This window comes from Alligator mississippiensis, chromosome 10 (genome assembly GCF_030867095.1).
Source record: "Alligator mississippiensis isolate rAllMis1 chromosome 10, rAllMis1, whole genome shotgun sequence".
Lineage (NCBI taxonomy): Eukaryota > Metazoa > Chordata > Crocodylia > Alligatoridae > Alligator > Alligator mississippiensis.
The window spans coordinates 52,743,366-52,766,311 of record NC_081833.1 but is presented as its reverse complement, the minus strand read 5'-3'; the positions used below and the strand labels follow the sequence as shown (position 1 = coordinate 52,766,311).

Here is a 22,946-nt window from a genome sequence, read left to right as displayed (position 1 = left end):
CCCACTGTTAGCTTTTAAGGCGTATATGTTTTCTCCTGTTTGTTTTGGGATGGTAGAAAACAACTGTCTCAAAGTTGCTTTGTAGATATAAATTCCTGATCCAGGTGTCTTCAACCAACCTAAAAAAAAAAACCTATCACCAGAAGCATCCAAATTGACTACAGGAAGAGAATTATTCATATTCCCTTTTAGAGGGGGAGAATGTCCTAATGCAGCTTTAAATGCATATAATGAAATACTACAAATGGTCCCTTTCTCTTGCTGTACTCTTCGGCCCCCACATCCAGTCATCAGCTGTTAATATCTATTTTCTTACTCTCTCTATACTTCATTGCCCTTGTGTTTGCCTCAATTCTCAAGTTTTCCAATATATCCTTAAAGGCACCCATCTTTACTTGTATAATTTGAATAGTATAACTATTCAAAAGGTGGGATGCTCTTGGCATTTACAGAACCCTATACATTCTGTACTTATATTTCCTTTCTGTATGAAGGATAGCATCACATTCTTTTGCTTACTAAAATGTGTGCTATTTTTTAATTTAATTTCAGTGTGCTCTCTCTCTGTTTATTTTTCTAATCCTCAATTCTTTTTGTCCATGTTAAAAAGAAAAATCAATAGTTTTAAAAAAAATGTAGAGTGGTCAAGAATTATAGAGCAATAACCTGTTTGGATAGCTGCAGACTGCTTAGCTTGTAGCATACACTCAAAAATGATATTTTACCATTGTACAGCATACCAAAAGAAGACTACAAGAGAGAGACTTTGTTGTACCCGCCTAACCTGGTTATCTTTGAAAAAAGTAAAGTTAAATTTGTATTCTTAAAATAATGCGGGAAATTATTCTTTTCTAAAAGGAATACAATTCTTTGAAGAACCTTATGCTTCAAAAACATATTTACAGACCGAAAGGGCATTACCTTGAGAAACCCCATTTAATTTCCAGAGTGAAATGCCAGTAGTTACTTGTCAGAAGATATCAATATTCAAACATGGTAGATCTAATTAAAGGCAAATTATGAATTATGCCAAATTACAATGTCTCTGCTCCTAGGGTACATACCATAAAGGTATCAGACACTGGTGTACATGCAGGCCAAAGACACCTGGTCCAGGTGCTATTTGGTGTTCGTACAAATGCTGATTTTTCATTATCTTCTACAAAGGAACTAAAATCTGCCCTCACGGGATGAAATTCAAAGCATTTACCTTGTTGAAGAACTTAAACTCTCCCCTGAGAGAACAGGTATGGAAGCTCTCACTGAAAAGAGAGAGTTAAAGCAAGAAATTAGAGCAGAAGATGGCAACATATTCCACTCCTGAGAGATGACGGGAAAGAATAGATAATATTTTAGGCTGTGCACACAGCCATATGAAATAGGAATTAGTCCTACATAAAAGAATGTTTAAGAGAATTTAGAAGGAAATAAAGAACGAAGCAGCAGAAGGAAGACCGTGACCTAGTCAGAGTTTCAGCTGAATTCTCAAGAGGCATCACACTGAAGGGAGGAACATTTTCATTCCTTATTTTATTCCTCTGCAGAATTAGATGTATATTACAGCACAGCTAATCACATGTTCACTGGACCCAGAGGGAACAATATCCAGTTGTTTCATTTAAAAGCAAACAAAACCAAACAAAATTTTAATTGAAATTGTATCAGGGTCTTTGAATCTGGAACACTAATGCAATCTGTAGTTTATTGACAATGTAGATTGTAACAGCTCTAACAGAGCCCACTACAATCAGAATTGCCACCACCTATTTGGGGTCCTCTCGAATTTACTGAATTTCTGACACAGTTTACTCTAGCAGCATCTTCTAGCCTATTATTACCTACAACATCAAGACCTGTTCGTGGGTACTTTAATTATCAGACTGACATAGGGTAGAGTCAATGGAAGGGATTTTTCAATAGGAGCTGGGTGTCTAACTCCCTCAGATACTTCTGAAAATTTCTCCCCATCATATTTAATTAAAATTCTCAGAGGGGTGTGATTAACATTTGTGTGACTGGTACTGGTCTCCTGAGAAGAGTTCCAAAATTCACTTCTCATTCCATCTGTTCTTCACGGCATAAGAAATCATTTGACCCAATCATGAACTGAAATTTTGACAAATAATTTGAAAAGACCATGAACTGGAGAGAAGACCAGTCTCATGAGAAGCAGGACAGCAGCCTGCTTATGGAGACTGAGGAAGAACATTTTTCTTTCAATTCTCCCACCTTCATGTTTTGCAGGAATTTTCTGATTAGAAAACTCCTTGTGTTAAGAGAGGGGAAAGAAGCAGTTCCACTCAAAATAATGCTGCAAATTAATCCATGCGCAGTATAATCTGAGGGACTACACAGGTAAAAAAATATATATTTGAGTACCGGCATGGCCAAAACCTTATCCATAAAGATACCCTCTATTTTTAAAGTGTTTGTAAGAAATACTTCAATTTTCCATGTTTCATTCTTTCCTTCTCTCTCTCTCTCATACATGCACGTGCACACACACACGCAACCTCCCCTCACCACCCTGAGTCAGGAAAGGAAAGCTTCTAATATTCATTCTCTTAAGGACATACAACAAGAAAACTTACCTTTTCATGCAGTGACTCTAATTAGGTGAAGCCAAGCGTTGTTTTGAGGTGATTTCATTTTTTATTCTGAGCTCCCACTTCTTTCTGCTCACATTTGCTCCCCAGATAAAAACATTCAGAAACCCCCACCAATAAAGCAGATACTTATGCCACCAGGCTACACAAACAAAACAAGGCTCTTGGCAACCTACCATCAAGCTCATTCCTCACATGTGGTGAAGCAAAATATTTAGGATTTCGTTTTTCTAGATATTGAGAATATCTTTTCCCATGTAAGCATTTCCAGTTGCTGCAGATCTACCCACAGAGCAGCACCAGCATTCATGCACAAACCAAAGCTACACCATCCAAATTAACCATTAGCATACCACACCTCTCTATTGACAATTTCAAAGCAGTTCCATAATAAGAACCTTGATGCCGTGCCACAAAGACCTCAGAAGTCTGCAAGACTGGGTAATACCAAAGTTCACTCTGTGAGGTACTAAAGTTTTTATAGCACCAGTATTTTTTTTATCTTAAATTGAATAGATAATTTTTCAATTACATGAAATGTCTATGTTCCATGAAATGAGAATTGGTAATGTTTCAAGGATACTTACTCTGGGAACAGGGGATGTCTGGGTACCCTTCCTTTGGCCACTAGTCTCGGGTGTCAGATCTCGGTGATCTAGCTGAATATGGTTCTCTAAGTCTTCAGCACTTTCAAATTTGACACTACATTCTGGGCACCTGAGACTGCCACATGGTCTCTCATTAACTTCCTGTGGGGTCAAACCTGAAGACTGTCCATTGGTACTCCTGGTCATGCATCCAGCACAGAGGCCATATGGCAGGCCATTAACATCCAATTTCACCAAATCCTGCTTGTTACGGAACTCTTTCAAGCACAAAGCACACTTGTAGAGTTTCTGCAAGGCCTGGCCGTTGGGAGATGAGGTTGCAGAGTTTCCTGCCAATTTCTGCATATGGAACGTTCCATGAATTTTCAACTCAAGGGTAGAGGTGACTGTCTGCATACAGACAACACAGCGAAATCCAGTGAGGGAGTTTCTGAGATCCGGGTGCATCTGGCAGTGCTCAATAAATTCCTCCTCACTCTGCAGCGGCATTTTGCAGATCCTGCATGTTCCTGTATCCAAACTTTTGCTGTGAGTGACTTTGTGTTCTGTCAGAGTCAGCAGTGATGGGAAACGCTCCCCACAAATGGGGCACATGTAGTGCTTGGCTGGACCTCGGTGAGTCTGCATATGCTCTCTCAGACCATTCTCTGAAAAAAAGGTCCTTGAGCAGATGTTACATTTGTGGCTACCTTTGATGAATTCTGCCTTCTTTCTAGAACAATCATCCTCCCCAGGCCTGATATTATGATCTCTCAAACGATGGTTCTGCAAAAGAACTTCCATGGTGTAGGCAGCTCCACAGATATCACAACCATACATAGGCTCCGATGCATCTACATCATCCTCACTAGCTTCATGGCTATTGGATGTATCTGGATTCTTCATCAACATGTTCTGAATATCTGCAGCTTCCGTCTTCTTGTTTGTTGGTGTCATGCCATTAGCTGTACCATTCTCTGCACCAGCATCAAACACACAATGTTTCTCCCGCAAATGTTTTTCCAACAAGATGATGGCATGGAAAGCTTTGCTGCAGAACTTGCAGTTGTATTTTTTGCTGTGGGTTGTGATGTGGCATTGTAATTCTACTTCTGTACTGAAGGTCTCACCACAGAAGATGCACTTGTGTGACTTTGCTGGATTACCCAAATGGCTGTGCTTCACATGGATCTGAAGGTCTACCTCCTTCCTGAAGTCCCAATTACAGGCTGTACAACGATACATCTTCTTTTCATTGCTATGCTTTACTGCCAGATGTACTTGGATAGATACCTTGGAATCAAAAACTTCTTGGCAAAGGGTGCAGTGATACAATACAAAAGTATGCATGTCCAGCAAATGCTTCTGCAAATCATCCACTGAAGAAAACTGTTTGTCACAGCTCTCACATACATAATGGGTTGAAGTTGTCATGTAATGTACTGTGAGGTGCTGCAGGAGAGACTCCTGGGAATCAAAGTCTTCTTTACACTGAGGGCAAGACTGTTTCCTTAAAAGCAACTCCAAATGCAACTTCAAATGAGTTTGGAAACTTTCAAAATTAGAGAACTTTAAATCACACTGATTACATGGGTATTCTCCATTAGAAACTGAATTTATACTTGCAGAAAGACGCTGCCTTTTAGGGGAAGAGACTTCAACATCAGAAGAAACTGGACTCTGCTCTGCTTTTGACTTCTTATTGTGCGCCAGAGGAATGTTCTTGTGGTTTTCTTTAATATGCTTTGTAAGTTTCAGGATGGAGCCAAAAATGGGGGAGTTTGTGCAATAAGGGCATGAGTAAACTTCCATAAAAGACTGTGTTGGCTGAATGACAGGGGAATCCAATTTTGAATTTCCTACATTGCAGTGAGTTTGCTGAATATGTTCAGTCAAAGTTGCTTCAGTTAGAAAGCCCATGGAGCACTGGTTACAGAAGAAGGCATTGTTACCATCTTGAGGGGTAGCATTTGGACCACAGTGAGTGATGCGGATGTGTTCCTGAAGGCTATTAATATCCGCAAACATCTCAGGACAATAGTTACAGTGAAAGGCAGAAATGTTGCTGAACTGCATCATGGGATATGCATGGTTTTTGTGTACCTTTCTCACATGTTCATTCAAATTGTATAGAGTAGGCATGGAATCAAGGCAGATCTGGCACGTGTGGCTTTGTTGAGGTTTGTCAGCATGAATGGTCTTTAAATGTATCTCCAGGACAGCAAGGCTGTTGAAGTCACGCTTGGAACAGTAGGGACAGCTGTAAGTGACTTTAGACCAATTCTGGCCTTCCTCTCTCTCCACTGATCTGATCTTCTTTTGTCCTCTCAAAGGTTTTAGAGTTGAGTCTGGTGTAGATCCTCGTTCTGCCGATGCACTCGAATCAGGTGTTGCACTGCTCATGGATGCCACGCTCCCCAAGACTGGGTCAGGACTGATACTGTGGTTGCTGGAATCAGGTTGTCTGTGGCTATCCAAATGGCAATAGACTTCTTCCACTGAAGAAAACTGCTCTGGGCACATAGGGCACTTGTGTTTTTTGTTGGCATGAGCTTGGTGAATATGGGAAAGAAGTGAGTTTTCGTCTGCAAATACTTCAGGGCAATGAATACACTGCAAATCTGCCTTCTCAGAAAGCTGTGGGTGGCGCATCATTACGTGCTTCTCCAAATCTTCAGTCTGACTGAATGTCTCTTCACAGTAATCACACATAAAATCATCCTTCTTCACCTCTTTCTCAGTCTTTGCCATATGTTCCTTGTTCTTTTTATGAGCTTGCATGTGACTCTGCAATGAGCTGGTGGAGGAAAACCCACGCTTACAGACAGTGCACTTGAACGGCTTGCTGGAACTGTGAGTTTTCAGATGAATTTTGAGGTGGTCGCTGCGAGAAAAGGCTGCCTCACATTCATGGCAATGATATTTTTTATCCCCTGTGTGAAGCTTTATGTGGCGATCCCTACTTCTCTTATGCTTAAAAAGCCGGCTACAATAGGTGCATTTGAAAGGTAGTTTGTCACTGTGGATCTGCTCGTGCCTTTTAAGGTAGCTCAGGCGAATGAAGGACTTATCACAAAACTGACAGGGATATGGCAGGCCAGTCCCCCCTTCCTCCTCCCCGATGCCGAGATCACACCCATCTCCTATCATCTGAGTGGGTGATGCAACATCTTTGCTGGAGGGAGATGAAGCCACCCAGGAGAGTTGTGGGTCGTCATCACCATCTGTAATGGGAAAGCAGAAAGGAGATTAAAAACAATTCCCAGTGCATCTGTGAAATAAGGACAAAGCCTCTCAACAACACTATGGGCTGCTGCTACTACAGTATAAAAATCAACTGCTGAACAAAAAAGGAAAGATAAACGTCTCTTGAATTTTAAAGGATGATAGAAAAAAAGGAAGAAAAGTACATATTGTAAATGCAATTTATGAATATGCCAACATAGAGTATTTATATAAAGCATTTTTCTTTAGCAGGTTTAACACTTGCTCACTGCACTGTAAAGCAATAAACAATGAATACAGAAAACAAAATGCAGTGTGCAGCAAGGCAGTACAAACATTACCAAGAGCTACAGCACTAAGTGATCAACTGTGATTTTGTAGGGTTTCTAAATGATATATCAAAATGATTATAAGTAATGTCTCCATTAAACAAAATCTTTTCACTTCTACTTCAAAATTGAAACATATTTAAAGACTGCACAAAAAGCAGTCACATTTAGAAAAAGCAAACAGAGTCCAATATCTACGTGAAGTAAAAAAGTGACAGGTTTGAGACAGCTCAGCCAAATCTAAGAAATTTGAATTGTTATAGTATTAATTGGTTTAAAAAAGCAATGTTGTCTGATTAGAGCAAAAAGACTAACAGTCCTTTTTGGAGATTTCAAATCATCCACTAGACAACCAACTTCAAGAACAAAACAGCACAGTCTACTCCTTAACGATACTTCTTTTACCCCAAGTTGAAACTTGACAAAATATTTTATAAACCAGTTCTGCCATAAAAAAAACAAAAAGTCATTTCCAACTGCAGAATGGTCATTTTAAAGAAATAATACAATTTTGTCATATTTCACCATCTCAACTGTTAGCAAAAAAGAGAATAAGATAAATGCAGATATACTCATTCTACAGAGCCAGCTGAAGACATTGAATTAAGTGAATATGCTGCTAGTTGAATACCATACTGAACCATGAAAGAATCCTGGGGTAAGCCTAAAAAAAATGAGGGAAAGGAGGGGAGACTCTGACCATACATAGATCACACATATACGTATGTTTGGAAATTCAAAAAGGACCTCTTTTGCCAAAGCCATTTAGCATTCTTAAACATTTAATGATCCCGTTCTAGCTTTAAAAAAACCCAAACCACTAAAAAAAAACCCTAACTCTGCATGCAAACTGCCACACATTCACTTGTCTGCCAATTAAATAGTCACCAGTCCAATAAGAGCACATGTACAGTAGAGTAGCTTTCAAAGAGCTCACTTAATGAGGATATTGCCAGTTGAAGAAAGTAAGTTTTCTTTATCAGAAGGCTATCTCTTTACCCCAGAAAAACAGGAATTTCTGTTACTCTATAAAAAAATCAATGAAAGAATACAAAGAAATAATCCTGTGCAAACCAATTTATCTAGCAAAAAAGGTCACATCTTTTCTAGAACAAATTTGTACCAGAAGATATCCTTCTCCTTTCAAACAGTACTACTATACCATCCCCACCTGATCATATCCAAATCAGCTACTCCAAAAATGACTGATGACATGAATACAGTAATTTATGTTCATTACAGAAATGCCCTTATACCTCTCAGCAAGCAACCACAGTTTACAAACATTCAATGGACACATATTATGCAAAACTCTAAGAGCCTGTCCCAGTCTGAGCATTATAAAACATTGCATCTATTGATACACTTGTTTTTTAAACTTCTTGTACTGAACAAATACCACCACCCAATCTCTCTCTCTCTCCCTTTTCCCACCTCTGTCTCATGTGCTCTCTTTTTTGTTTGTATCAGTAATCAAATCTCACACTCAAAGTTTAAACCTACTCAGTTGTATGCTCCTGTATGCCATATCATAGACTCAGGCTTGCCCCACATCCTGAGCTGCCTCCCTCCCTTTCTCTCCCTCTCACTCTGATGTCAGCCACATTCACAGGGGTCCCCTCCCTAAGCAAAGGAGAGCCAGCTTCCCTAGGGACTTGCATTAATGGGCCCTTCTGACTGGAAGGATTCAGCTGGCTGCCAGCTTCTTGGATTAGATTCAGTGGGGAGGTACCGGTAGATCACTGCTCGCTAATTCCCAGCTCACGCCAGCTGGGCTCCTCATGGGGAAAGGAGACAAAAGGGACAGAGGGGATGCTTGGGCCTGAAGTAGGGCAGCACATGGTGAATTTGCTAACACTACCTTGTTTTCTACTGGAAAAAAAAGAATTACACTGTTTGCTACTCTATAAATTAACTGGCTGTTGTGTAAACAATAACAAGTTGCTACTATGCAAAACTCATTCTAATATATATATATTTAAAATGTCTTATATGTATACACCCTCTCTCTTTCTCTCTCTCTATATATGTATATGTTCACACAAACATATACACATATACACTCTGTAGTGTGTGTGTATACATATAAGACATTTTAAATATGTGTATTTTAGAATGGGTTTTTCATAGCAGCAACTTGTTGTTGTTGTCTTAGTATTAGTATAAGGACCTAAATGATTAAAGAGGGCAACAAAGGGGAAAAATTCAGATGAAACTGAAACTACTTTAATGAATAAATCAGTTTCAATGTTCAGCTTTTCAAACCTGTAGATTTAACACACCAAATTCAGTGCTACCTTTACCCAGTAGGACACCATTAATTGAATTCAATTGTATGTGCTTTTGCCAGCAGTGAAGTTGGTCCATTACCTCATCCAAATCAATCACAAAGCATAAGAAGTGGACACTTAGGAAAGATTCAGCCCCAAAGGTAGCAAATTCCCTTCTTCCAAGCATGTTGGACTATTTAAAAAAAGAATACTAAAGAAAGCTGGTAGTTGTGAATGATATACAATATAAATGCTATGACACAATTCATTTGGATTCAAGTAAAATCACATTTTCCATATTGGAAAGTTGAACGTATGATAAAAACAGAATAATTTATATTGAAAAGTTGAAAGCCGGACTGCCTTATTTTTTCAGTGCAATTTGGAAATGTTGTGGAATTACGTGTTTGACTTCTGGTTTCTTTTCAATATATTTCTTTGTCTGACTTTTACAATTTAAAAGTAATTGGAAAACTGCTTAAAAATGCAACACTATGCACAATCTACCTAAATTTCTATACAAACAAAACAGTGTGTGTATCCAAAGACTAAAACTGAAGAAATTAGGGGAAACTCATTATCATTAATCTCTTTGTGGAATGAGAAATAACCTTGTTTATTTTAACTTGCTTATTTAAATTGAGGAAAAGGCTAATAATGAACCCAGAAAAAATTCTAGGTAATTTTACTAAAGTATTTTACACTAGGAAGATATTCGTGAGATGTGGTATGACATGTCTGGCAATGATGGTTTTTCCAACGGAATAATAATTCTACATTAATGCAATCAAAGGAATGTAACAGAATGAGAAAAATCACTTTCAAAAAGGAGATTAAAGTCATTAAAAATGGCTAATCCTGCAAAGTGGGACTGTTCTAAAATAGAGAATCACATGGCTGGTGCAAGGCTTTTGTCATCTGCGCATAAGAGAATCAAAACAAGTATTAAAAGGGGAAGAAAATTCAATAAAAGTTTAATTAGAAAAAAAGAGCATTAAGTAGGCTTCAGAATGTAGGCAATCTTTGGGATGGATGTGTGGGTCGGGAAGCTGACATGGCCAAACTTAATAATCAATCTCAAAATGGTACAGTAATTTAGCAACTTAATGTTCAAGTGCATTTATAAGGCTGCAAGCATTCATCATCATCACTGAAGAGCTAATTCCAGCCTAGATGCATTCAATAAATGTATTTTTCCATCTAATAAGAGCAATTTGGCCAAACTGCTATATAAATCATACTTCATTTTCCATTTTCCTTCACATAACACGATCCCCAACTTCAGAAAGATACTCATGCAGCTATGACTATCAAACTCAGATCTAATATCACAATTTTTTTTTTCAAAAGCAAGATGACAAGGTGCCACAAATGGGAGACTTAAGTAGCATAGCCACATTTGCATATCCTGATACAGTAGATATATTTGTTAAGAACATTACTTTGGTGACAGAAAATAATTTGTCTAAATGTAAATACAATTTCACAGTCTCTACAACAGCATTTCCCAACCAGTGTGCCGCAGCACAAAAAAGTGTGCCAATAGAAATTAATAGGCGTGCCGTGGAATTTTGCTGTGACAATGAGCTACAATGAGCTAGCTACAATAGGTATGATGATGGGGGATGCCTTAACAGGTATGCCATGGGAAATTTTTATTAATGTAAGTGTGCCTTGGGCTGGAAAAGGTAGGGAAACTCTATGAGACACCTTCCCATTTCTTCACACAAAGTTAGCCAGATGGATTTCATTCTATTAAACTTTCAGCTAAGCCTTCATTTGTTAGAGACAATTGTGGGAAGATTGGCTTGCTGAACTAGCCAATCACAACTGCTTAGCCAATTTCACAGTTAAGACTGGCCAACCTGAATGATGCATAAATCAGATCTATGCCTCAGCTATCTGCCTGCCTGAGGTTTAAAGAGTAGCAGGTATAAGAAGAGGTCTCTTGTTGCCTGTCCAACCATAAAGTTTGCCCTTGACTACATCTGCTTGTTTTCTAGGCATAATCATTTTGTTTCTATTCAATGAATGATTTCTCACTCTGCACGAATATCTGTGGGCAAAGTTTGAGTACTGGCCTATAAGACAAGTAGTAAAGAGTTCACAACCAAGCTCTTATTAAGACATGTGGGTATAATTTGAATTTCTGATCATATTAGGAAGCGTTCTGGAAAGGTGGGAAGTTGCTGGTTGCATCCATGTCAGGGAAGGTGAGGACAGAGATAGGAAAGTGGGTAGGCATCTACAAAAGGTGTTATACCCATAGGTGTTGCAATCATCTGCATGTGTGACAGGCCTACATAGAATGACCAATATTTACACAGACAGGTGACATGTGGGCAGTGGGACCTTGGAGCCCTCCCATTTGTTTGATACTATAGAAGAGGCTTGGTGTCTAACTGGAACCTAGAACAGACAGGGTAATCATTTGACAAAGATTAACCACGCATTTCTATGCTTTGCTGTCATGTCATTATCATTAAAAGAAATTATAAGAATGGAAGTGTGGCAGACCACCTTCAGTGCCTGCCACTTGAAGGGCTGCGAGCAGGCAGCTGGCAGGTGCTTGATGAGGGTGGCCATTTTAGATGTCCACTCTCAGGGCTGGAGGCAGTAGTCGAGGAGGCAACATCTAGCTGAGCTGCTTGGAACATCCTTGGAGGTAAGGGCTGGGGCTATTGGAAAGGAGGAGGCCCCATGGTCCTGGGCATGACTGGAAACTCCACCCTGCCGGGGAAGGGTGGCCTGGTGAGACTTCTTGAGGGAATCCCCAAGAAATGCTAAGCCAGTGACCTCCACAGGGAAAGGTGGGTAGAAGCACCTTAACCCCAGCCCCAACCATCCAATGGGTAGTGTAGAGAGTTGTGGTGGGAGGCAGGCATGGCTGCAGCACCTGAGCCACACAGGGGTCTAAGATGCTGGAGGCCCCAGTGTGAGCGGGCAGTAGTGTGGCACTGGAGTGCGAGGGCAGTAGTGGGCCTGCACAGAGTAGGGGGTGGCTTTGCAACCTGAAGGACTGTGCACAATAGGGTGTAGCATAGGGCCTGCCCAGGGGGTGGACCTGAAGGGCTGCACCAAAGGTGTGTGCAGAGTAACATTGCCTAGGAGACGATCCAAAGGACTGCACAAGGGCCGGCCCTGCAAGATCAGCAAAGTTTCGAGTGAGCCCTAGGGAGTGAGCATGAGTAAAAGGTCCTAGTAGGAGGGCATGAGTGCGAGCCCCTGTGAGGGAGTGACTATAGGAGGCCAAGGTAAGTCTATGGACACCTAAGGCTGAATTTAGGCCAAAGGCCGAGTGGTACAGCTCAGTAAGGGGCTGGGGGAAAGTTTGATGATCTGGATGCCATCTGCAGGGCATTGGCCACAGTGTAGGGATGGTATGGATCTATGCATAGCACCCCCTGGCATTGGGGCATTATAATGGGCAGCCTCCCATTTAGAACACCAGTTTATTTAACCAGAAAGTTGTAGCACGTGAGACTGAGGGGACTGCCCTATGTAGACAGCTGGGAGGGTCAAGGTTCAGACCCAGCCCTCAGCTTGCCCCCTGTCACAGGAAGTTTGAAAGGGGCCTCCTGGGACAGGAAGTTTGAAAGGGGCCTCCTGGGATACCGAGTCCAGTCTCCTTCATTTGCAAGCACTGTTTATCTAAATAGGCCTCGGTTCACACACTGCAACCATAAAGTACCTCATGAAGACAAACCCAAAACTCCCCACAATATGCCACAGGTAAAAAAGAAGGGAAGGCAAATGTACAGCTAGGGCATAGCCACTGCAATGGTAAGGATGGTAAGGTATTCATTTAATATAAACTCAAGTAATCATAGGCAAAAAACATGTCTATGATACAGAGGAAGGAAAAATCTCCACATTATTTCCCAATCTGGGATGGACGAAAAATTCCTTCCTGACTCCAAATCTAGCAATTGATTTTACTTTGAGTGAAAGATAATGACCATCTATCCAGGCACAAAGGAACGCTTAAGATCTGGCAGGAACAACATACCTTAACTAACGAATGATGAACAAGGGGAAGAATGTTAAACACAAATTCCCGGTTCTCTGTGACTTGGTGCCTATAAGTAGGCTAAACCTGGGTAAAACACCTAAATAGCTTAAGTCCTCATAGAACCACAGAGAAGCAGGGCTGGAAGGGTCCTCGAGAGGTCATCTAGACCAACCCCCTGCCCGAGGCAGGATCATCCTGATCCAAACCATCCTACGCAAATCCACTGTCTAACCCAGAAGTAGGCAAAGTTTGGCCCACAGGCTAGATCCAGCAGAGCATCATGCTTCCCCACTACAGAGGAAGTTAAAACCCCCCACAATCCATACCAATCTGACCGTGAGATAAAATTCCTTCCTGGCCCCAAATATGGTGATCAGTCTGACCCTGAGTGGAGTCAGTATTTTATTTATTTATTTTGTGAACTATCTTGGATGTTATGGTTTCTGCGAAATCCACGAAACCACAAGTTAAGTAGGTCCCTATGAATATCCAATCAAAATCGACTTTGTTGCAACTTCAAACCATTGGTCTGCATCCTACTCAGCAACAAGGGAGAAAAAGTGTTTTCCATCTTCTTTATGGCAGCCCTTCAAGTATTTGAAGACTGCTATTATGTCCCTTCTTAAGTGCCTTTTCTGCAAGCTGAGCACACCTACTTCTTTCAACCTCTCCTTGTATGGCTTGCCTTCCAAGCCCTTTATCATTTTGGGGGGGTCCACCTCTGGACCCTCTCTAACCTCTCCACATCCTTTTTAAAATGTGGAGCCCAAAACTAAACACAGTGCTTGAGATGAGGCCTAATTAGTGCTGAGTACAAACATAGTCACCTCTTGTGTCTTGTACCTTATGGTTCTATTGATGCATCCAAAACCCTCCTTCTGTCTTACTGAGAATCAATGGGATTTGATCTTCTTTATGCCCAAGTTACTTCTGAAAGTAAGATTTAAGAACTTAAAAATGTATCCTTAATCTCTCTGTGCCTCAGTTCCCTAATTCAAGTAACTCGGGGAGACGGCGGAGGTAATGTTGTGGCTTAATTTATTAATAACTATAAAGCGATGTGAGGCCTTAAGCTGGGAGGCCAAACAGAAGAGCTAACAATATTAATCGTTATTATTGCCAAAGGAACACAACAGAATGGTTATGAATAAAGGCCTGTGACATCTTTATCACTATGAAAAGCAAATTTTAATCTGTAATAAGTAAATAAAGAAAATGCACTGCAATAGCTCAAGTGTAGTTAAGTACTCCACCTTCACACAGCATACGGTGTCTGATTACATTGCAATGCTGGTGTGAATTTATGCAAATTAAGTTTATACACCAAATGGTTTAGGTTTCAATGTTTTCAGTGCACTTTGGCAGCTTTTTAGGGTTTTTTAATTTTATTTTAAAATTGTTTTCTCTCATGTTGCTGTATATCTCAAATTTAATTAAAACTAATAAAAAGTACCTATTCTATACACTTTTACATTCATGTCAGCTCCATTGAGACATGAATGTAACACATGAATGTAACACAATTTGATATCTTTTTAATTGTAACACAAGATACCAACGGATTATGGGTGTCTAGTTTTTGCACCAACCACTGCCACTTTTGAGTTGACACTGCATCTCTTCTTGAATTACATCAGGAACCCAACCAGCAGCTGTCACCAAAATATAATCACATAGATGGTATTGATGAGGATCTGACCAGTACATATGTGCTAGTACATAGAAATCAGTAGAAATTATTTCCACAGTGTATATGTAGTATCTCTATAAAAAGTAGCATGCTTTCTTCTCCTCTGATAGTCCCTTCACATCTTGGACAAGGCAGTTGGCAAGGGAATTACTGGGAAGTTGTCTTGACTGAGGGGAATTATAAATGTTTCACCCTTAAACTACACAAGAACAAAAGTACATTTTTATGTTTTTAAAGGCACTCCTTCAGGAATATTCATCCTATTCAAGAGAAAATGAAAATTAAGACAAGATCAAAACTTCCTTTTCCATGTCTTTGTGACAAGATATTTAGCAGAATTTGCAGATTTTGTTTTTTGGAATCCAACAGGCCATGCTGTAAGCACTTCTACTATGGTCTCAAACTTGCAATCAGTGGACTGTCAACCATGTGCTTTAGCACTTGCACCATCCCAGGCCCCAGATCAAAACTACGATGTAATGGTACCATATATAATGCCTTCACACTTATCTAGACAAGGTTATTTGGGTAAATGTGATATATTTTATTAGACCACTGCATAGTTGGAGAAATTGTTCTTTCCAAGCTTTCGGGCACAGGCACCCTTCTTCAGACATAGGGAGAGTATTTCCTAAGAAAAATGAATAATAACTTTTAATTATATGCTGATGTGGTAAGAAGTTTTGCTGGACTAAGTTACCACCAATTAGTGATTCTTTTAAAAATGTTTACCTTTTGTTCTGCCATTCATTTTATGAAAGGGTTTTAAAAAGCAGTAGAACAAAGGAGACAGGTTTCACCATAAAGATAGTAATAACATGACCTAATAAAACACAAAATCTTATTTTACCTGTTCCCTTTCTTTTATATAAACTTACTCAGTACTGAAACTGTAACAAAGCATGAGAAGAAATTTAAACCTTGAATTTCCCTTAATGTTCGCTACAGAACTGTTTAGCATGGCTTTCTTAAAGCTTCTGTGAGAATAACAAGCTTTAACCAAGGTGTTCAAAAAGTAGAGATACCAATTTAATATCTCTCAAATTTTCTTTCCATTATGCAAGTTATCTATAATCAATAAAGCGCTATGGATTAAAATGATACATAAATCTTGATAGCCGATAAGGAGAAGTTGTTTCTTGCAACATAGCTTTGCCTAAATTAACAATCTATATTTTGACAATTTACAAAAAAATTAACATATCGCTAAATAGGTTCTCTTACACTTCAATAAATGACATAGTGGGGGTGGAGGAGAAACTTTTATGTTAGATTTAGGAATAAACTAAATGCTTTCAGGGTTGAATCACTGTTTTTCTTTACTCCCTTTGGAAAAGCAGCAGATACTATATTCTGCTGTGCATCATGGACTTGGGACTGAAAACAGCTGCACTCTAATTACATGTAAAGTGTACCAAAACATTCCTTTTATCACAGACTGTAAATCTGTTAGCATCTGTCTCTCCTTTGTTTCTTCCACAAGATACAAGCTTGTTTCTACATTTTTCTCACCTGTAGCGGTGATTAAAATTCATTATAAATGAAAGGAGTGAACACTAAAACAAGTTCCTCTGTGTACAGTTCTAAACTCAAATTAGAAACAGCTGTTTGCTAATTCATGCAGTGATGTTTTGTCGTGCTCTGTGAATCAATAATAACTCACCCTATTTCTACAGAAATTTTAGGAATATCCATATATTTTACTCAGCAATTTACTCTTTGTACACATTCCAATGCAACTTCAGTCTTTCCCAGAGAAGATGAGAGGACAATTCTGTCAATATTATCAATGCATTAGCATAAAGATTTTAATAATGGGCTGCTCTTGCATACCTTGTTACCCAGAGGCCTGTGTCATTCTTGCCTACTTCCCTAACTACAGAGCATTTCATAAAGATGACATATTGTAGGACTGATGCAAAAAAACAAAATAATACACAGGGGTCACATATAGATATCATTAAAACAATTATCATACTGAGAAAAAATTATAAAATAAAAATTTCAATTGTTATCCTGAAAAAAAAATTAAATTTTCTTATAATTCTTTAGTTGAAATGATTATTAAAAGGTATTTTTGCATGACATCTTAGGCTGTAAAATGTTATCTCAAACAAATGGAATTACAATCAGAACACACAAAAGCCTGTGCTTTTTAATCCTAATGCCAATTTTTCTCATAGTTTCACCCATTTATTTACAAAAAAGGAAGAGACATTCAACAACTAGCTCCAATAACTGTGTTTACCTTTCTAAATAGGAATGATCCAACTAAAAAACTGACTGATCAGAAGGGCTGTTCCCAACATTTTTGAAAGACACCTTAGTAAATTGCCACAGACTGTTCTCGTCACACTAGAATGCGACCCGCCAGGTCAGCGCTGGGACCACTGACCCCAGCACTGTGCCCTTTGCATGGCTTGAGAATTCAGACTCCAGTCTAAGGAGAATATCATTTTTCACAAGTGCCGACTGCTTCTTTCAACAATATATAAGAACAAGGTAATTTTCTAATCTATATTAAAGAAAATGTTCATTGCACTTTTTGACATTTGTAAAAAGAAGAGGTTCCTCCCATGACATAAAAATTTGTACCATAAAATAAAAACAAAGCGATATATTAATATTAATAGTTTCAAAATAAGTGTCCCTTCTTTTAAAGCAAAAATTAGGAATCATTAACCAAAGCTCTTTCTGCACTCGTGACAGTCCTGCTGAGATCTCAACAAGAAACTCACTCCTTCATTCTGGGATGGTATTGTTGTAAATCCTTTTATATCTCTCACTCTACTGATGCCCAGGAATGTAAAATTTCTCTCTCCCAATCAGAAAGCAATGTCATTCCAAGACACCCCATTTCATACCTATGCAGTCCAAGTCACTCAATGTTCCATCTAGGGTTATAGGAAGTGGCTACTCAGAACAGGTTCTCTGGTGAGATAAAGTGCATAGAATTTATTAACTTTTCCCTTTGAATTGACTAGATTGGTGTGCTTTAACGTAATGCTGTACTCTGCTGTTTTTCAAGTTTCTGAATTTTACTTATGAAGTGGCAAGTAACTTCAAGTCATCAATTAAAATCACAAAAGTCAGCAAAGGGTCATATCCTGCACGATGCTTGAGGTTTCTTTAAAATCAGTGGGAAACAAGCATACTCTATTCCTCCCATAAGATTTTCAGCATCTTACAAGAAAAATTAAACACTATTTAACAATAAGCATCATAATAGTAGGTGTCAATGGTTTGGAGAGTAGTTTGGATAAAGTCATTATTTTTAATCTTGAGATATTTGATTAACTGGGAGGGAAAAGGAGTCAGGGAGGGGAGATGATAGCCAGATGTGCCAGCTAAGCAGGTGTAACTGGTAACAGCTCTGCATTTATGGTATAAAGAGACACTGCCCAATGAATCACATCAGGTGTGGTAGGATCCGTCCTAGCACAGCTGATCTGTTTCATTGGCTAAAACACACATTGCCCATTGTCCCAAATGGGACAGGGTTTCGATCCTACAGGACAATGTATTCCCCACTTTCCCTTCGTACACAGAGATACTCGAGGGAATCTCGTGGGAAAGCCAGGGTTCCCCTCTTACAGATACTAGCCAGAGCTTGCATGGGGAATTCCCCAGATGTGCAGGATCAGGCCCATTAAGCCCAGGAGAATCTGTCCAGGGCGGCTGTAGAGCACAGGCAGCTCCGGCATAATAAGACAGCACAAATTTATACCACCTATGCTGTGGCCACAAATTTTAGGCTTTTGTGATGTGACAAGGACTATGCATATCTGTTTGCTTGGCCTAAAAAATGTTTATGGAAACACAAAGGGTGTCTTTACATGTGCTCTGAGGGTGGAAGGTGCTTTAATTAGAGTGGATCCAAGAGCCACTCTAATTAAAGCATCTGCGGCATTTCATGTATGTGCATCCCCGTGCTTCAAAATTGTGGCAGGGGCACTTTAACTAAAGCTTGCTTTAACTAATGCACGAGACACGGAGGCTGCTGGAGTGTGCTACTTAGCACACTCCAGCAGACTTGATTAATCGAGTCTGCTCCAACACACTGTAATTACAGCACATTGGAGCAGTGTCCCTGCATGTCTACAGGCATCCAAAGGCGATGCTTGTTTCTACCATTAGTATTGATAAAATGTGTTAGGCTAACAACAATGGAAACCAAACTCCACAAAATGTCCCTATCTCCTATTTCTGTGGACGAAAAAAGTTAGGAGAATGTTGTGCCTTTCATTTTTGGCCTCTGTGCCCAGGAAAGATGAGCCAATTCTTAAACTGATTTTTAATGTCTACACCTTGCATCAAAACCATTTGCTCATTTCATATAAGCCATCACAAAGCTACCTGAGAATAACTAAACTCAGGGGTTAATCAACTTGGGTTAATATTTTTAAGTGACCTATAGGAAAAGTCTCCTAGGAATCCACTGTCTGTCATGCTAACTAGTCCAATGTATCTATTTTTATATGTAAGAAATCTCTTCTCAAAAGTATAAAACTTTTACTCCTAACTGTACTGATATTATTTTAGAAAGCGGGGAGCCTCTTTGCAAAAACATGCCTGAAAATGCAATTTAAACACAATCTAAATAATATGACTCAGTTGATAAGTGCTTAGCTAATCTACTTTTAATTTTGTCCAGAAGATACCTTGAAATAATGCCTAGGAAAAGATGAAAGCAAATATCCTCTGTTTTCCTAAATTATCTTAGGAAGAAGAACGGGCATCTGAGTCACTGTGTAGACGAATCCTCTGCTTTTTACGCGTGTCACAGATCTACTACTCATTGAAGAAACGGTTGATTTTCATGTTTCAGCCCAGAGAGAAATCACTGTGCAGAGCTTTAATATCAAGCTTTCAAATCTGAAGAATGTAAGAGGTGTCATTATAATATTAGAGTGTGTTGCAGGAGAAAATAAAAGCAGTTTGTTAAGTAGAGAAGAGCACACTATTCCAAATTGTCATTTGATCTAGGTGGGAAAACCTGTCATGCACTTAATAATTTTAAAGGCTAATGTTCATGACAGATAGATTTAATATTGAAAAACATGTGAGACAAAATTACTCAACAACAAATATATACTAAGATCAGGAGTATCCAAGTGTTATATTGCTTTCAAGGATTTTTTAGAAAAATCAAGAGAATATTAAGTAATTTTCAAATAGACATGTACACATCTGCTACTGGCCCGATTTTCTAATGTGCTGTGTCTCCACAAATAAGCCTACTGAAGTCTACCAGAGCTACAGTTGATCAGCACCTTTGAAAACAAGCCATATAAATATTAAATATTGACACATCTATACAGAATTTTTTTATAAATATATATACACATCCATCACTCCTTTTATATACTCACAAACTAGATTCCCCACAAATAATGAAAAATGTAAATGAAGTAACACATGCAAATATCCTGACTTCTGCAAAAATATATGAATGTATTTGTTTGCTTCTGGTCAGCCTGGATATTCCAAACCTTCACCTGCCCCTTTTGTGAAGAGCTACTGCACCACAGTGACACCAGCTGGCATCTCTGGAGTTAATGAGCCTGGTCATTCCATCTGACCCAAGTCTACAGACAGAGGCTTTGCTCCAGCTAAGCAGACTTCTTGTTCCCTAAGGACATCATGCATTATGGCAAAATACAATTAGCTCAGTCTCTGTGCCTGCCATATTTAAACATTTATTTATTTAAAATAATTTTATCTTTGCATTTTAAAAAGAAAACCCCACAGTAAGAGAAATATAAAATGACAAGTTTGAATTTTAAACAATTTTTTAAGTGTAATCCAGTTAAATGTCAATAAGGAAGCTATACCAGCATTTGTAACTAGCCCGAGGGGAATGGCATTAAAACAAAAGTAGAAGAATAAGTTATCTACTTATCAATACTAAACAGAAATAACTGAAAGGATTTAAAAAGAAGATAGGTAAGTTTTGTGGAAAATAAAAGCCAAATACCCTAAATTACTTAGGGCAGCTCTGTACTTCATGCTGTGTGGAAGCATTACTCCTTTTTTTTTTTTTTTTTTTTTTTTTTACCAACAGTATCTGTTGTTTTTAATGAGAAATGACTTTTAAAAACAAACAACCATCTTTGCCACCTATTAAGAATCATTCTTCTCAACTCAGTGTTCATCTACAACAGACATGCAACATAAGAAGCCTTTCAAGTTCCACCAGCAATGACCTAGTATCTGTGATCTGAAGACTTGCACTGCACTGCACAACAAAACACTCCATTGAAGACAGCTTTCTTCTTCCAACAGATCTCTGGCCTTTTGACAGAAGGAACCAATAATAAATTGTGAGAATCTTCTATCAGATTTTCAAAAGAAAAGCTCAAGTGACAAGTAAGATCTTTCTTCATATGACATTGCATCCTTATTAGAATATTATTGAAGCATGTGCAAAGAGCGGTTCCCAGCTGAGACAAGCTTATGCATAGCTCCTACTAGCTCAGCTAGAAGAGGCTCTTCAGACAGAAAGAATGTCTACTATGCTGAAGCTCTTAGTTCAAGTCCTGCAAGCGGTAATTTTCAGGTTGTGTGGCAAAATTAGGCCAGGCAATGCCTGGGCCATCACACTAGTTGGCTACACAACAGAACCAGAATTCTCTGCAGATTTATGCTCCTTCAGAAGATGAGGGTTTGTGAGTGAACTATGAGTACATGTAAGAACATAAAAAATGTTATATGAGTCAGACAATCCGTCCAAATAGCCCACTATTTCATATCCCATAGTGGTAAAGAGCGGATGCTCAGGGAAACATTTATGCAGCACCTAGCCAAACTAATCTGCCACCCAGTCTCTTCTTTCACAGCTCCCAGCATTCAGACACCGAGGAAGTCCTAATTTGGGGATTACTAGGGGTGCTCCAATGGAGATTTTGGGGGCTGATACCGATAACTGATTTTTAAGGAAGCATATCAGCTGATACCAATCCAATTTCTGATACCAGCCCAGCAGTTTGAAAGCTGAGTGCAGCTGGTAAGTCTGGTGTGGTAGAAGGGGAGGGATGGGGCGTGGGGGTAGTGGGGCAGATCAAGACCCACATGGTGAGGGAGGAGTGAGGCTGGGGCTGGGGCAAGCACTGCAAATTAAGTATGTTGAGAACTGCCCATACATAGAACCATAGGAAAGTAGGACTTGAAGAGACCTAACAAGGTCATCTAGTCCATTCCTCTACTCAAGACAAGATAATCCCTCACTAAAACATCCTGGCCAACTTTTCATTCTGCCTGCTGTCGAAAAATTCCAGGAGATTCTACAACTTCTCTAGATAGCTTTTGCCAGTGCTTCACCACCCTCATAAACAGAGACCAGCAGAAATCACGAAATCCAGCAATGTCCATGAAATCAGGCAAAGTCTGCAAAATCTGCCACAAAAAAATTACTAAATATAAAATGCTGGCTTCCTTGGGGCGGGGGGGAAGCAGGGAAAGGGAAGGGGGGCTGCTAGGACAAAGGAGAACCCAATACGGCTGCCACTCCCACCCCTCACCACTGACTGGCTGGATGAGAAGGCTGCCTGTCATATGGCCCCATCCCTCTTCACCAATCAGCGGCAAGGGGCAGAGCCATATGACAGACAGCCCTCACAGCCAATCAGCAGTGAGGGGTGTAGCCACCAGGATCCCCCCTATGAACTAGAAGCATGGGGAGGGCCCTGCCATGATCAGCCCCTGAAAATGTCCAACAATGTCCCCACAAAATTGGCCAACCTCCTCAAGTTGGATAGACCCCTGCTCATAAATTACTCCTAGTCTCCAACCTAAATTTGGACTCTATTCTATCTGCTCTATGGGCCAACAATGTTCACTTTGAAACCCATGCCTCTCTAAAACTTAAGTTCTGTCTTCAAATACCGTTGTTAAATATTTTTTAAATCCAGCTAGAGTCTGCAAGTCTGAGGGCATAATAATTTGGCTCAGGGAAAATTCCTGTCTCTGTAGCTAGAGCGGGTCACCTGAAAACAGAACACATGGAATTTGTTTATACCAAAGGAAGACTGGAGGTTCTGAGTGGGGAAAGGAGGATAATGACTCTGAAGGACTCGCAACATCTCTGGGTGTAAAACTGTATTTCTCCTGACCTTCTTTAAAACCAGCAGGAGGTTACTAAGGACTACAACATTCTCAGAAAGCTAGTGTTACCAAGGAAGTCTGCAGTGTCCAGTGCATGGATGAAATGAACACTCACTATCCTGCC

The 22,946-nt window shown here is 39.5% G+C and overlaps 1 protein-coding gene across 7 annotated transcripts in view; it reads right to left on the bottom strand.

Annotated features, from left to right (window-relative positions):
• The window catches only part of ZNF423 (zinc finger protein 423), a 320,869-nt gene that overhangs the window by 115,108 nt on the left and 182,815 nt on the right, over positions 1-22,946 (bottom strand). For all 7 annotated transcript variants that reach the window (XM_059713801.1, XM_019497484.2, XM_019497479.2 and 4 more), the window contains one exon: positions 3,194-6,417. In XM_059713801.1, the coding sequence (XP_059569784.1) occupies positions 3,194-6,417 (3,224 nt within the window). The remainder of the gene's footprint in view (positions 1-3,193; positions 6,418-22,946) is intronic.